We start from the raw sequence: 16,304 nt of genomic DNA on the forward strand, positions 1-16,304 counted from the left end.
CCTCTCAAATCATATATGACAATGTACTCCAACTTTTACAATGGTCAACAGCCTCAAGACCAATCAAATCCGCCCAAAGATCCCTGTAAACCCTATGATGACGCAATGTAATGATTTTGTTACTAATAAATGATGTGATTTTCACAGCTAAAAGTGATCAATGACGCAATAATATGATGTACAGAACTTCTTATGATGAATACAGGTGATTTTTTCCTTGCAAACTAGCTGAAAACCAAATTTTGAGATTACAAATTTTTTCAGATGAGGTCCAATTTTTGATTACTAAAGTGCATCTTGTAGCCCTTGTGTTACTGATCATTTATCACCCCCATATAACCTATTTCTGATGAGTGATGAGTAAGATATTGAGTTGTGAAGGTAAGATTTTTAGTATTACATGTTGACTTGTGACTGTAAATTTGAGATTCACGCCAATTTCTTATTTGCCTTATAACCTTTTACATAAATCTCTGCTACTATTGATTTAAAGTTTGTATAAATTATGTAATCCACCATTCTGCGTTGGATGAGCTATCTACCAATCTAATCTTACGTCATTTGACATATTTAATGAGCTGAAGACCTTCATTTTTGACAAAATTTACCCATTTTCTTCACTTTTCACAGCTGCTACTCTCTTTTTCTTGCTCATGTAATATGAAATCATCCTCTATAGCCTTAAAAATCCCGGAAAATCCTCTTGGCAACCTTAAATTTCACTATCACCACCATTACATATGCAAACTACATGTATACCTCTTGTTTACCAACTTCAAAAAGGTACCTTTTCTCTAATAACTTCTGTTTCTTCTTATCAACCTTCAAGATTAAACTTGTTACAGTATGATATAATGTTGTTCTTTCATATTATAACCTCATAATACCCATAACCGTATTATTAATACCCTAAACACCATTTTCCAACCTGTATACCTATATTTTCGAATTTTTCTTATGTTTTTCTTTCTTTCTTTTTGTAATAAATTTGTGAATGAACTCTAATGATCTTAATAAGTAATGTGAAATAAAATGATGTAATGTTAACCCAATGACCAATACATAAGCCTATAAGAGCTTCAATTGATCCAAAAACCTCCATTTCAAATTTTTCTTCCCTGCTAAACTTTTCTAGTGAACTGGTAAACTACTCATAATGAATTTTTTGATTGATCCATTAAATTGATCACCACAACGCGAAGAGATATCTCTCAACTGCAGCCAGAAACACTTTAGAGAGCTAGCTGAGAGCTCTAACAACCTTTGTGTCAGCCCTGGGTACATATACATGTACCCAAAACTAACTTATAATAGGGGGTGTCAAGTTTGTTTTTTTATGGTTTTTACCGTAAAAATTCTCTCCCGCTGTAGCATAAATTTACAAAAATTTTATGCAAACGGGAGAGGATTTATGTATCCTGTTTGCGTAAAACGTAAACAATTTATGCTTACAACATTTGATCAAAGAGCTCGCCTTGACCGATTTGCTCTAAGAGACATTGGGCTTAATAGTGGATGCAAGGACAACCTTGCATCCTTTTACCAGCAGTTTTCACCACACCAGGTGGATGATCGAGGCCAAAATGTAAAAAAACCTCAATCATGGTTTAGCAGTTATTAGGGGGTGTCAAGTTTGTTTTTTTACGGTTTTTACCGTAAAAGTTCTCTCCCGCTGTAGCATAAATTTACACAAATTTTATGCAAACGGGAGAGGATTTATGTATCTTGTTTGCGTAAAACGTAAACAATTTATGCTTACAACATTTGATCAAAGAGCTCGCCTTGACCGATTCGCTCTGAGACACAGTGGGCTTAATAGTGGATGCAAGGACAACCTTGCATCCTTTTACCAGCAGTTTTCACCTCACCAGGTGGATGATCGAGGGCAAAATGTAAAAAAACCTCAATCATGGTTTAGCAGTTATTAAACAACCACGGCTAAGTTTTTTTTGAGTTATAACATAAAAACTTAGCCGTTTCATAGTTTTTTTTGTTATAAAAAATCAAACTTGACACCCCCTAATATTGAATTTTCACTTATAAACCTAATTACATGTACATACAGCTTATAAAACACATGTAACATATAATAAAACATATACAAACATCAATTACATATACATATACATTTAAAAACATATGTAATACGTAATAAAACACCAATTACACCTCATAACTCAGTGTCAAGAGTTAAAGTGCTTATACTACATAAATTACATAACACGTATATGTAATTATGTAATATTAATAATAATAAGGATCGCGCTATTTGGCGACCGGTTAGGAATCCTCCTTGCCCGGTTTCTTGGGCCAAATTTAGCCGCAGCCGCAGCAAATAGCTGTACCGGGCACCAGATAAGGAAATAGGGCACACCACATACATAACCGGGCCCCAACCTCCGGAAACCGGGCTTCCCAACTCCTTCAACAACAACTCCCTCCATTCAACGAAATCGCTCAATGCTTGGCCTGACGCCGGCACCTGTTGATGGCCTGATGCCACTGACCCGATTTGGACAACCTCCCTCCCTGACTCTCGGACTTGACACTTTGAAAAAAGTTTCACGAACCACAACCGTCAAGACAACTAGTCCAAAGATGGTAAGTTCCATCCCCCTGTGTTGCCTCAGGTTCTTCTGCTCTTACTTGCGTTCAAGCTGACCAATGTTCCTTCTCTAGGAACCGCTCACCATCTCCTTCGTTGGCATTACGGCCGATAATCACCTCGTTGTTTTACTTTCACGCTCATCCACTATGTCGAATCGCCCATCTTTGTCATCGTCAATGGGTCCTCCCAAACCTTCCAGCCGATTGATCAACACTCTTGCTCAGCTTGTTCACGCTCAACCCAGACCACCACCTCAACCACCTCATCAGCCACCTCCATTCGGCTATCCCTACCAATACCCTCCTTACCTTTATCCTGCTCCACCACCACATCGTGACACCTGGCAATATCCTTACTTCCAATCACATACTTATCCCCAGGCCCCATTCGAAGGACAGTACCCGTATATGCCGGTTTGACACGACCCAACATATCCATACTACAACCCCTCTTCCACGATTACCAAGGATCCTGCAGGATCTACTCTACCGCGAAAGAACGTCATAGAACAGTCCACTCCTGATTCCAGCGTTATCAATCCCGTCCTCAGCTTACCTACCACCAAAGCATATCTGACCACATCGACTCCAATTTCCACAACTGAACCGGCACCGGCTGCTGAACATGAAGCCGTAGCAGACTTAGGCCAAGACGTTGTTGATGTAGCGCAGGATAATGTGGATGATCTCGATGACAATGAGATCATTGACTTGCTGGCAGAGCGAGACGAGGATTGGCCTCCAATAGGTCAGTTTCATTACTAACCATCAAACAAACCAAGCCGAAGTCTTGATCTGACTTTGTACCATCTCATTAACTAGGAGCCCAACCCGTACGTCTTATGCAATCACCTGTCTTTGGCAAGAGATTCATAGCCATGACGAGTGGCATCATGTACTGCAATGCTGTTGCACGACATCAAGGCTACGGCATAGCTATTAAGAGTCACAAGACCGAACATCACGAGAAGGTTCGAATTTACTTCAGGTGTTCACTCGGAAGGGTGGTTAATTCTGTAGCTGAGGTTCGGGAAACTTCGTCCAAGATGACCGGGTGTGAATTCAAACTTTCTCTCAACTATCATTCTCGGTGTGATCGATGGATAGTCCAAAAGGACTTGAAGAACGAGGCAAAACACGTACACAATCATGAGCCTTTTGAGCAACCTCACAACCTCTCAAAGAACCGACGATTTTCAGAACCAATATTACAACAGATCCACCTTCTCTCTTCGGCTGGTTGCCGCGCTGGACAGATCCAAGAACTTATTCAATTCCCCCCTGGCTCACAACCTCTGGCTCGAGACATCCGCAACGCGCTACGACGACAAAGGGACGTGTGGCTAGCCGGTAGAACCCCGATCGAAGGTTTGTTGGACTTGATCACTCAAAACAAGTGGGCTTTCAGGACTAGAACGGCTTCAAACGGTACACTGCAATCCCTATTCTTTGCTAGCCCCGGTGGAATCCAATTAGCGCGTCGTTTCCCTACGGTTATTGGCCTTGATTGTACCTACAAGACCAATAGATTTAATTTACCTCTGCTACATATAGTTGGGACGACAAACACTCACAAAACCTTTACAGTAGCCCTGTGTTTCATGCACAGTGAGGTGGAGGACGCCTATGTATGGGCCATGGAACAGCTCAAATCAGTTGTATTTACCGAAGAGGTCTATCATGAAGATTCGGCTGCGCCAAAGACATCTGACGAATTCAAACCTGAAAGTTCCGAGACTGCGAATGTTGCAATTCCTCCTCAAGATTCTCACGACAAAGCCCAGGCGGCATCTTCCAACACTGTTACTGTCGAGCATGATTTGTCTCAGGACAAGACTACTGACTACGTCAACACCCAGCCTTCCCAGCCTTCCAAAACGGATTCCAGCAATACTCAAATCTATCCTCAGACCTTCTGCACGGATGCCGAACCTGCCCTTTACAACGCAATCAGTAAGGTCTTCCCGAGTGCGACTCATATATTATGCATCTGGCACATAAATCACAACATAGGCAAGAAGTTTAAGAAGAAATTCAAGGCTGACGAATGGACCGAGTTCCTTAAAACATGGAACCGATTTGTGCAGAGCACAACAACAGAGGCTTACGAGGAAAACCTTCAAGCAGTGAAAATGATAGCTCAATGTCACGATGGTGTTTGGGAGTATCTCCAGAATACTTGGCTTTACCAAGCGGAAAAGTTTGTGGCCCTTTATACATCCAAAACCCCTCACTTTGGAAACTCATCAACGTCTCGAGTCGAAGGTGGGCATCATCGCCTGAAAAACTTTTTAGATGGCAGTCAAAACGATTTTATCACTTGCTTCAAAGCATTTAAACGGGCATGTGAATCTCAGTACAACGAAATCATGGTCTCGACCGGCGTTGAAAGCCAAAAGTCACTTCTGGGTTTACCAACTTGCTTTCGAGATCTTCATGGGGTTATTTCTCACTTTGCTATTCGAAAAATCAACACTCAGTTCAAATTGATACCCGACGCCTTGAACAAGCCGTGCACGAACTCGTTCCGCGGAGCTTGGGGAATGCCATGTGTTCATGAGCTGGCCCGGGCTCTTGAAAATTCCAATCTGATTCCTTCAACTCTATTTCATCAACAGTGGTTGATGTCTCTGGTGGCTCGCCCTCCTAATCTTGAAGCCCTCCAAGCATCCGTTTGACTTAAGATGGAAGAGTTGATCATCCTGCCCGAACATTCACTTTGGAAACTTTATGAAGAGTTGGCCAAGCTTCAAACTGGGAGGTACGCACTCATCCCCATTGCCAACGCTGCAGTGAAACGCGACACCCGTGGCCAACCGCGAAACATCAAAGGTCATTCATCAAAACGAGACTCACGTTGGAAATCTGATATGGAGATTGAAGACGCCGAAGCTCTTCAAAGCCAAGCGAAGCGATCACGTGGTTCATCTTTGACATGTAGCTATTGCTCGGAACCTGGGCATAACCGAACAACATGTCCTGTCCGAATGGCCGATGAAGGTTTGATTACGTCTGCCGAATGGGATCTTGATTTAGAGTCGGATGCAGAAGCACTTGTTGCTAAAACAATTGAATCTCAAGAGACTCAAGAGTCTCTCAATTTACCTCCTGTTGCGGTAGTATCCCAATTGTCACGAGTCTCCTTTGATACTACTCCTGGACCACATGCTCCAACGAAATTGGCCCAAGCTCATCTTTCTCAAACTGGTTCGAGTTCAAAGCCTGCTCTAGCCACTACAACAGCTCAACAAACGAGTCAAGGTGACGCTCATCCTCCACCGGGACTGGCGACATCAAGTATTCAAATTTCGGTTAAGCCCAAGACTCGAATCCAAGCTCGCTCGAGTCAACCTCCAATCAGTTCTCAAATTAGTGACCCTAAAGTTAGTACTCAAACCAGTCAATCCACACACACCAAACGTGTTTACAAATGTAGTTTATGCAAGCAACCCAATCATCGCGCCAATAAATGCCTCATGGCCAAAAACATTGACGTGCCCACCCTATCTCAAGCATCAACCACGAAATCATCGTTAAACATCGAAAACTCAAAGCCATTGGAACACTTTTTGGATAATCCTCCAGACGACTTGATCATATCCGAAGGCAGCAGCATCGCACCGCTTTGGTCTGATAATGAAGACGATGACAACCTTTGTCCGTTCTGTGATGAGCCCATGCCCTTACAGTCATCTCGAAAACTTCTCAATATGAAGATGATCCTTTTTGCTTTACCAAACATCACCAAGAGGGTAGGACACCCAAATGCGATGTCTTTACCTGTGAGTTCCGTCTGTATTACTCTTTGAAGCATGTCCTAATGCTTTTCCCCCTTAGTTTCCACAGACCGCTTCGTTTTGTGATCTTCATCAGACCGAACGCGATGTGATTCCCTTGGGAATCCGCGAAGGATGGCCAACTTCCCTCGACTGGGGGGAAGTGGAACGGTAAGCATGGACTTGTCTGTCTGCAATACATGTAAACTCACCATGACGTCTTGTACATAGCCGTGTTCAAACACAATCGATACCTCTGGTCCACATCATCAACCGTAAGACTTCTTCCGTTTTTCTGGACAAAGCTCTTGAGAAGTGGGATACAATGGGACGTTTGATGTTTAGTCTGGCCGGAGATTTTGACGGGTTCCAGGTGGAGCATCCGGGGTAGTGAGTATTGAGCATCATTCATCATATTGCTTTTTTTGACACTGACACACCATGTTGCGCTTAGTTATGGTCAAATAGGTCATCAAGTCATTATCAAGACTTTGACTGCTATGTTTATGTCGAATTCCGGCCCCGTGCTTGATTCCAGCAAAGCGAAACCGTTTCCCCCCGAGTTTTTCATTCGACGTGTCCTCCTTCCCGAAGTCACCATGATGCTCATTGCCGAGGATTTAAAGCTGCCTCAAGGTGATCCAAAGATCAAGGCCACATTGGAAGCGAGCCGGGTCTGGGGAAATGCTGTTCACTCAATTGTAGATTCAGACGATGTTGTGGAAGGCCCTTTACATGAAAATGCAAGCCGCGTCTGTGAGAAGAGCGCATTGGCTTCACCTCAAGATCAACGGATTTTGAAGCAGTTGCCGCCTTTTATGGTTCCATACATGCAGTCGGTTTTCGATCCGCCTGCCTCAGGCAACTGTGGTTACCACGCAATAGCAGCGGCTATTGGGGCTTATACCGATCACTCCTATCTCGATGTCAGAAAGCAGTTGTTGATTGAACTGTCAACGCATGCTCAAGATCACGAAATGCTCATATCCACATCTTACACCCAGCCTTCGATGAGAACTCGCCAACGCCAACATCAATCTTTTGCCGCCGAGGTTATCCAAGACTTACTTGTTCGACTTGACTACCACGAAGCAAAATGCTCTCAAAAGTACTGGTTGCGAATGCCATACATGGGATATGTCATCGCAAGCACGTACAATCGTCCACTTATACTATTGGATCGACAAGAGGGGAATTGTAGTTGTTATTTCCCTTACCGCACCACACCAAACAAGCAAGATCCGATGGTTCTTGCTTTTGTCGATTGCTCTTGTCGAGAACCTTTTGTTGAAAACAACCATTTCGTCACTTTAAGGCCTAAAGACCCGGGGTCTCTTCCATTTCCCAAGGTATGGGGTTGGGATCGCAACCCTGACATGCTTCAAAGTACCAAGATACCAGCTTGGGTTGAAGAGTACAAAGAGCATTTGTTGAGTTGGACTAAGGCGTAGTGAAAAACGCTACGGTTTCAGCTCTTGTTCTGGATCTTTTGTTCTTGGTTTCTTGTGTCTGTTTGTTTTTGAATTGTTTGTTTCTCATGACGCTCATTACAATGTCACATTCTTCACTTTTATGTTTTCTACTTGTCTCTTATGTTTTTTCCTTATCTTGGCTTGTAAGAAATTGAAACACGACAGAAAGCTTCTAAGAAATGAAACACGAAATGTCTTAATTTTGTTTTTGAAAAAGAGGTCCAACACAAACGGGTCAAAACTGAAATGAACATGTGAGAAGTAAATTGAACACCCGAAATCTGTACGGAGTGAAAGTTGATAAAAAACCGGTTTGCCCGGTTATTTGATTTCAAACCGGGCATTGAAAGTTTTCAAAATGGGCAAAACCGGGCTTGAGGTTTCAAACCGGTCGCCAAATAGCGCGATCCTAATAATAATAATTAATAGTAATCATTAAACCCTAAACCATAGTAATGATACAAACAAATATCACTACAATTAGGTTTGGAGAGGAGAGTATATAAACCCCTCCTCTCTCAGCCTTCAGGGATTTTCCCTCAAGCATTTTATTACACAACTCTTTTAAAGAACACTTTAAAGTTCCTTTGAAGTACATAATCAAAAGTCTTATAAATATAAGACTAGTGATTCACTTCATATCTTTAAAGTATATTCCTGACTAAAAGATAAAGTGATCTTATTCTTCCCCCTTTGGATCCTCTACTTCCCTCAAGTAGAACCCTTGTACTAGGTTAGTGACCTTCCAATAAACAATCAGGTTAGTCACCTTCAGAACAACTACAGGTTAGTGACCTATATCAACTCATAGGTTAGTGTACCTTCAGAACAACTACAGGTTAGTGACCTACATCAACTCCAGGTTAGTGACCTCTTGAATAACTATAAGTTGGTGACTTTATTACAACCAGGTTAGTGACCTCCATATCACTCTTCAATCTGTTACCTGAAAGATTGAAGGGGAGCCTTGGATCCAGTTTTCAACAATTATAACATCTTATAATTAAAACCTTGAACCTCCTTTTTAGGAGTCATTTAACTGTAGTCTGTCTGGGTGTATCCTAACAGACCAGTTCCCCTCTTCCCCTTTCTCTCCTTTCTTAATAAATTTATTGTAATACATTATATTTGAAATATAACTTTAATTATCAAAAATTACCAACGTACCTTGCCATTTTAGTGAGTCTTGAGTACTCTTTTGAATACCCAACCCTCACACTTTGAACCGTGAAGTATAATCCCGGCAATAAAGCCAGAAAGAGTGGGATGGGTTGGCGATGCAAGTATGTTTGGCATAGGAGTCCTCCTAGCAACGTTGGGCCGGTGCGTTGCTAAACGTGTGCAACGTCAAGCAACGCCGAGCAACGGAAAACAGGGGCAACGCACCGCAGCGCACCGTGCCGCACCTTTGCCTGTTGCGTTGCCCCTCGGGGCGAGCATAGAGTATCCGTTGCTTTGCAGTTGCGGCCCCGTTGCCCGCAACGGGGGTCAGCAACAAGGGTCCAACCTTGCCTCCTGGGACTTCCACTGCTAGCTCCCGATTGGTAGATAACAACTCGATCTAGTCACTCAAACATACAACTCCTTGCGTCTCCGTCCAAAGATGGCCTCCTTTGGAAGATCTCACCCAATCTGGAAGTGATTCAACCTGATTTACTCGAAGATGAAAGACAAACAGACCTTCAACTTCGATTCCAAGTTTCCTTTGCAAGCCGTTAAACAACAGGCAACGATGTCAGGATCGATAGACAAGTATGCCCTCGGATCCACCGTGGATCGCAGGATGCACTGGTGCATCGGCACGTCACTGTGTGCATCCATGGAAGTGCATACTTGGATGCACTGAGTGACGTGCGAATACTACCGCTCGCGTAAGAAGGAGAGATGCCAAAAAACAAGATGAACTATTGAATTTCAAGACAGGAGCCATCGGAAAGAAAAAACAAAGAAGGTGACAGACGGAAATGAAGATGAGAGAGTGACAATCGGACAGAAAGCTAGAAAGCGTGCCCATCGGACAGAAAACTTAGACCACATCGTGAAAGTGACTCACACCTGAACCCAACGAGCTTTGCGTCGTTGACCGACTGTGGCTGTGAGTAAGGAATCTGACTCAACACATGGTCAGAACGATTACAAAGAGGGAATTTTTGATGGCACAGAAAGAGGAACAGATTGAAAAGAAAAATACAAAATTTGAAGTTTGTCAACTTCCAATATAAGTTGACAGCAAGTTCGATCTGAGACTTGATCAGCGAGAGCGCTTTGGAGTGAGAGAAGCGAGGGTTAAAAATGATACTGAGCATAGGTGAACAGCGTAATCGAAGACAACTTACTTGTGCATGTCTATGCTGTTTTGAAGGGCGACCGCTGTCGAGAGCATCACCAAATGACCTCTCCAGTCGCTTTACAGACCCCTCGATCGCTTCCACAGTCTCTGGGTCAACCGAGGTGATCAGACGGTTGATTGCATTCTTCGATAACGAATTAGTGATGCGTTTGAGTGTGGCGCAAGTAGATCTGACTAAAGGAGTGGTAAAGTCACTATGAGAAATTGTTTTTGAGACCTGTTCCAAGGCATTCGGATCGACGGATTGCGGTAAGGAGTGATCTTCCTCGGAGCGCTTGATATGCTGTTCGGAATCAATCGAAGAGCTCGCATCTGAGCCATTGTCGCTATCGGATGTCAACACGTATAACTCAAGGCCCAGCGTCCGGCACATTTTTCGCATATGAGAACAGGGCTTGCTGAGGTTCTGAAAATGATCACAGTTACACTCGGTAACCAATTTACGCCCACAGTGAAGCTTGCAAGTAATTATTGGCATAGCCGTGTTTTCAACAGAGACAGTCGGATTCCTGTTGAAAACAATAGGCAGTCCCAATTCTTTTGACACAGTAAACATATGACCACACGGTTTCTTTGTGAATTGAAACATTTCACATCCACAAGATGTGACAGCTTGATCATCTACATCGATTGAACACATCACAGAAGCTTCGATCACGGATCCGAACCACTCATATGGTGAGCCACCGGGAGGAGAAGACGAAATTTGAGCCTCGACAAAGGAATTTGAAGCTTGCACTGTTTCGGCATCCACCACAACCGAATTGGCCAAATCACGATTGGAGGAAGAGACTGTTGATGTGATATCACTAGAGATACGATTATCGGAACCAGTGTTCAAACCGATGGGCCAGGGTTGTGGAATCCGATCTGATTGTTCAGGGTATTGTGATTTGATGTATGAAGCATAAGTTTGAAGTGTATGGACGTTCCCATAAGGGCCAGTGAGCCACTGTACGGTGAAGATTGAGCTAGGGTCCTCGACTATCACCATGTCAAAGTTTTTCGAGATTAGGTACATGTGCTTGCATGCCACCTTCTCTTTAGAAAAGCCTTCACAGTTGCAATTTGAAACTTCCGCTTTCAAGTGATGTCGCGCAGGTTTGAACTTGACTAGATACGTCCGTCTTGATGGATTTGAAAGTGAGTCAATGAGGAATAGGCCAGGAAAGCGAAAAATTCGGACACCCAGAATAGATAGATCATCCACCGAATAATGATCCGCAGTACGTTTGGAAATTTCCTGAGCTTTATTTGTTCGCGGTCCACGAAAGCCCAGCAGAACTTTTGAAGAAGCAATTCGGAAATCAGGCTCAACTTCTTTCATAAGGATATGTACTAGGTTGTCGGGTCGGAGGCGTGTATGACGAGGGAGATAGATAACTTTCAGAAGCCGGTGCCATACTTCAACATAGTTGTTTGTATGGATTCCCTGGTTGTTTGGGTGTGCATAACTTCTTGCCCAGCGAGCTACATGCTTCATCCAGAAAGTACGAACATAATGGACAAATTGAGGTTGAGACTCTGCCCACTCATGGACAAATTGATCAAAAGCTGCCTGAGGAGAGACCGCATAAGCTATTTTGATGAAACCAAGGACCAGGTCTTCCGCTATTTGTTTACCAGCCTGTGGACCAATATCGTATCACATTAGTGTTGAGAAAGAAAACCAGATTGAATGAGAAAGACACACCAACTCGATTGCCTTTTTACGGGCCGCGCGTAGAACATGAAAGAAGCACCAGGACAGCTGAGGCGGGGAAGTTGAGTCTGAATACGCCTCTTTGATAGCACCTGCCAAAGCTGGACAACAGTCGGTCATGAACGTCTTTGGCTGGAACTTGTGATCTTGTCGAAGCCACAGTAAGATATCACGAATTGTCGGGCTGATCGGAAACGATTGAAAAATGAGATACTGGATGCAAGCAAGGGATGCCTAGGATAATAAAACAACACTCACATTTGTTCATTTGATGTCAGAAACCAAACAACAGGAACACCTTTTCCAGTTACAGGGCTTCGTATAACAATAGTGTAAAGGGAGAGTTTGATATTGTCAAAGTCTTTGGGAAAGTTGTTTGTTGTATTGTGGGTTGAGTCAAGGCATACGATATCTCCCCCATGTGCCTGTAGCTGTTGCTTTTGCCAAGGGGAGAAGAAGGCAAAGCTGATGAACCGAGTCTTTTCATCAAAGCGGTCTCGAACATGCCATCCATTTTCACGAAGTTTATTGGCCCAAGCTTGAAGTGAGTGGTAAGCATTTGGATCGAGGTGCACTAGTTGATCCCGACGCTTACGGATCATGTTCTTGACAGTTTGATAGTCTATATTAAGCAGTTCAGGGACATAATCAGGGGTTTCAAGATCCTCCTGTAATCACAAAACAGCAAATGGAGCATCAGATGATAAAGCGACCATAGTATCATAGACGAACTTGGACAACCTACAGGGAATAAATCAGGGGACATGAGTAGTCGCCTGATTGCAGGCCAATCCATTCCACTAACCACCCTCTCGCACAACCAATCTCGAACAGGAGTGGCTAAACGCATACGCTTCATATCGGCAAGGCTGTATGGTTCATGATTTGCGTGTTCCCAAACCCAATCCAACTCGTAGAGTCCGTTATCAATTCTCTTCTTGATTGTAAACTTAGCAGGACATCCAACTTTCATTGAAGGTTGTGATTTTCTTTTTAACTTCTCCTTTGGTAAGACTGTAGTGATGACATTTCCAGTAGTACGGGTCAAGTGTGCAGGGTTGGTAGGACTGGTAGTGTTGTCATCGGTGGGGACAGAAGAGGCCTTTTTGCGAGGGTGACCAGCACATGGGCATCGGAAAGTCCAAGTATCTTCATGGATTCGCTTTGGTCCGTGACTTTTCTTTGAAGACATTGCTTCTTCAGCCTTTGCTTCATCTGATGACAATCGCTTCCGGCCATTATTCCGTTTACTTTCAACTACCCAGTGGATTGTTGTTCGCATGGCGGCCACAAAGTCTTCACGTATGTTCGGCAGATCTGGCAAAGTTCGGCATAAAGTTGGTTCTTCAAAAACAGGTGGCTTCTCCGTCACATTGCGGACCAATCGAAGAGAGTCGCTTGGTAAGTCAGAACCCGCTGGGATAGGAACATAGTGGATGAAAGGAAGTGGAACAATTTCGTATATGTCTTGTAGCATTGGGTACTTGTTGAATCCACTTGAGTTGATCTGATTCCCCTTCCGAATTGATTCAGAATCATATGAAATAAAGTCTACGATTTGAGGTGCAACAAACGGTCTTGAAGCCATGCTAGACAAGCAAACAAAGTGATCAATCAAACGGTAGAAAATCAAGTCGAAGCAGGTGGGTTTGCGTAAGGTTTTGCTGATAATATTTAAGGAAGCCAAAATTAAAAGATATCAACCAGTCAGTCACTTGAAAGAACACAAGCTATAGAGCAGAAGACAAACCAAACCTGTCTTCAGAACACTCTTCATTCTGTCGAGTCACCACGGTGTAAAGTTGAAGGAGATTTTACCAGTCAACTGGAGACATTTGGAAAGCACCGATTGACTCCAAAATTGTCGATTGTCAGATGGACGATGCAAGTGTGAATGTCTTCGCTTCTTTGAAAGTGACAAGACAATCATGTCAGTCAACAATTTGATTGACCTGCAATCAAAACACTAGCTGCAGCCGTTTGACATCACAGATATTCAAGGCTAAGAATGTCAACAACACCCTAAACCAATCCAAGCTGTGAAGATTACCCCCGACAGTTTTTGTATGATGTTAAACAACAGGTGAAGATACGCATTCGATTTGGTGTAACGTATTCGTCACGGAAGCAAATGGTGTTTTGATGTCGATTTCGGAGTTAAAAGCGGGGTCATAAACGGAAAGTTGTATTGGTTCGCTTGTCGGAGCGGACTGATCTTCCCGTCGTTTTTTGATGGACGATCGCGGACCGATATCTGCGATGAAGGGCGGGAAGTATCCGCTATCGATGCAGCGACGGCGGGGCAAAAAAAAGACTCACTGTCAGTTTTTCCTCAACATCGGGAGAAATTTCATGGCGTATGTATAAGGATGGAGCGATATTGACGTGATCGATACGCTGAATGACTTATTGGCACCACTCCGTCTTTTTCTAACAAGTCAAATTGATATGCGATTGCATCTGGATGTGATGAAAGATGTATCATCTGGGTTCGTTTTCGATACATGAATGCAATCGTTGTCGTTAGTTTTTAGCGCCTCCGGTGTTAGCAAAACAAGCAAAAACAAATGCATTTGGGCAAGTCAAAATGTGTCCAATTTCCTTATTGGCTCCCTTCCATCTGCTTGGTTGGATTGTCTTTTGATTGGGTTTGGTGTGAGGGTGGGGAGGTCTAGATAGATTTCAAACCAATTGATTGTTGATAAACAAATACCTTTTGATGCAGCAATTGGCCTATTTTTTAAGAAGTGATCAAATCATAAATCAAATCATAAAGTAGTAAAACACTTACAATGATTGTAGCCAAAAACCAACCCAAAGAGATGATTTACTAAATGAATACTAAAAGGCTAAAACTTTGGTTTCTGAATTATATGAAAAAAGCTGCAAAAAGGCTCTCAAAAATTCAACAAGGAATTCAATGTTTGAGCACTCAAATTGAGAAGAAACATTGAAAGCTTAAAAACCAAAATGGATCCTAAGTATTAGGTATACCAGTGAGTTAAGGTTCATCTACAAGAGTCAATTTGACAGTAATAACTTCAGGTATTTCAATCTCTTCTGGCTTACCTTTGTTTGAACATAACCATTTTATTGACTGTGGACTTAATTAAATCTTTTCTATATCATTAGTTGTCATATAAGATTTTTCATGACTCAATTTTAAACCACTTGGAGTTGAAAGATGGTATATCTTTTTGGTCTTCTGCTTTGAAAGTTGATAAGTTGTTTGATTTGAAAAGTTTGGACCCTTGATGAGCTTTAATTGTGGTGCTGGTCAAGAAAGATCTTTTAGATGTAAATGCAGTAATGGTAAATACTTCAAAATGTGGGATGGTACAAACTTGTGCCAGCATTGCACCACACCACACCAGGCGTGTTTTTTGGTGTGTTTTAGAAGGGAAGGTCAGGTTGCACAGCGCCTTGAACTTGGCACAATACAGCAAGTGCAACATCAAAAAAATTATGGAATCCTAAGTCTTGCGCGAGCAGCAATGGAACAATTGTTAATGTGACCCCAAGAAACATGGATCCCAGGTTTCCACCTGCACAGCAGGTCACACCCACAGCCTAGAAATCAATTCTACAGTGTGCTTTGGTCATAAAAACCGCAACATGTGTGCAACACAGCACAAAGCGTCTGTGTTGCAGGCCCGGGGTGGATGGTACAGTGTGAAGAACACATTTGGGAAATTGAGATTTGACTTTTGAGGCTAATGTAGGTCTTGAAGGCTTAGGTCAAATTAAAATTGGCTCAATGTAATCAAAAAGAATTGTTGCAATGATATCTTGTGATTTGGTTTTGGATATAGTAAATATTTGAAAATAACAACGGATGAGAACAAATGACAACCCTTGGTTATGGAGAGGAGTTGATGTTGAAATATTGAATTACAATGGGCCATCTTTGATTGTCAATGAACATGAAGTTGAATAGAGAGCTTAAGTATAATATATACTTTAACATGCACAACATCATAGGAGATAATAATTAGGAGGTTACGATTTAAGGTTAGGAGGGCAGGGTTTAGGGTTAGGAGGTTAGGATTTAGGGTTAGGATTTAGGGTTAGGATTTAGGGTTAGGATTTAGGGTTAGGATTTAGGGTTAGGAATTAGGATTTAGGGTTAGGATTTAGGGTTAGGAAGTTAGGATTTAGGGTTAGGATTTAGGGTTAGGATTTAGGGTTAGGATTTAGGGTTAGGATTTAGGGTTAGGATTTAGGGTTAGGATTTAGGGTTACGAGGTTAGGATTGAGGGTTACGAGGTTAGGATTTAGGGTTACGAGGTTAGGATTTAGGGTTACGAGGTTAGGATTTAGGGTTACGAGGTTAGGATTTAGGGTTAGGAGGTTAGGATTTAGGGTTAGGATTTAGGGTTAGGAGGTTAGGATTAGGA

General features: G+C 42.6%; 2 protein-coding genes across 2 annotated transcripts; one reads left to right on the top strand and one right to left on the bottom strand.

The window, feature by feature from the left end:
* Window positions 1-2,460: 2,460 nt before the first annotated feature.
* On the top strand, window positions 2,461-3,372 carry MELLADRAFT_84853 (uncharacterized protein; the record flags this gene model as incomplete). Its single annotated transcript, XM_007419094.1, has 3 exons — window positions 2,461-2,601; window positions 2,680-3,021; window positions 3,076-3,372. 3 exons carry the CDS (start codon window positions 2,461-2,463, stop codon window positions 3,370-3,372), a joined length of 780 nt encoding a protein of 259 aa, XP_007419156.1.
* A 6,044-nt stretch (window positions 3,373-9,416) lies between these two features.
* Window positions 9,417-11,199, bottom strand: MELLADRAFT_84854 (uncharacterized protein; the record flags this gene model as incomplete). The annotated part of the gene is made up of 4 exons (XM_007419097.1): window positions 9,417-9,558; window positions 9,626-9,721; window positions 9,909-9,967; window positions 10,192-11,199. 4 exons carry the CDS (start codon window positions 11,197-11,199, stop codon window positions 9,417-9,419), a joined length of 1,305 nt encoding a protein of 434 aa, XP_007419159.1.
* Window positions 11,200-16,304: the final 5,105 nt, after the last annotated feature.

This window comes from Melampsora larici-populina (genome assembly GCF_000204055.1).
Source record: "Melampsora larici-populina 98AG31 unplaced genomic scaffold MELLAscaffold_127, whole genome shotgun sequence".
Taxonomy (NCBI): domain Eukaryota; kingdom Fungi; phylum Basidiomycota; class Pucciniomycetes; order Pucciniales; family Melampsoraceae; genus Melampsora; species Melampsora laricis-populina.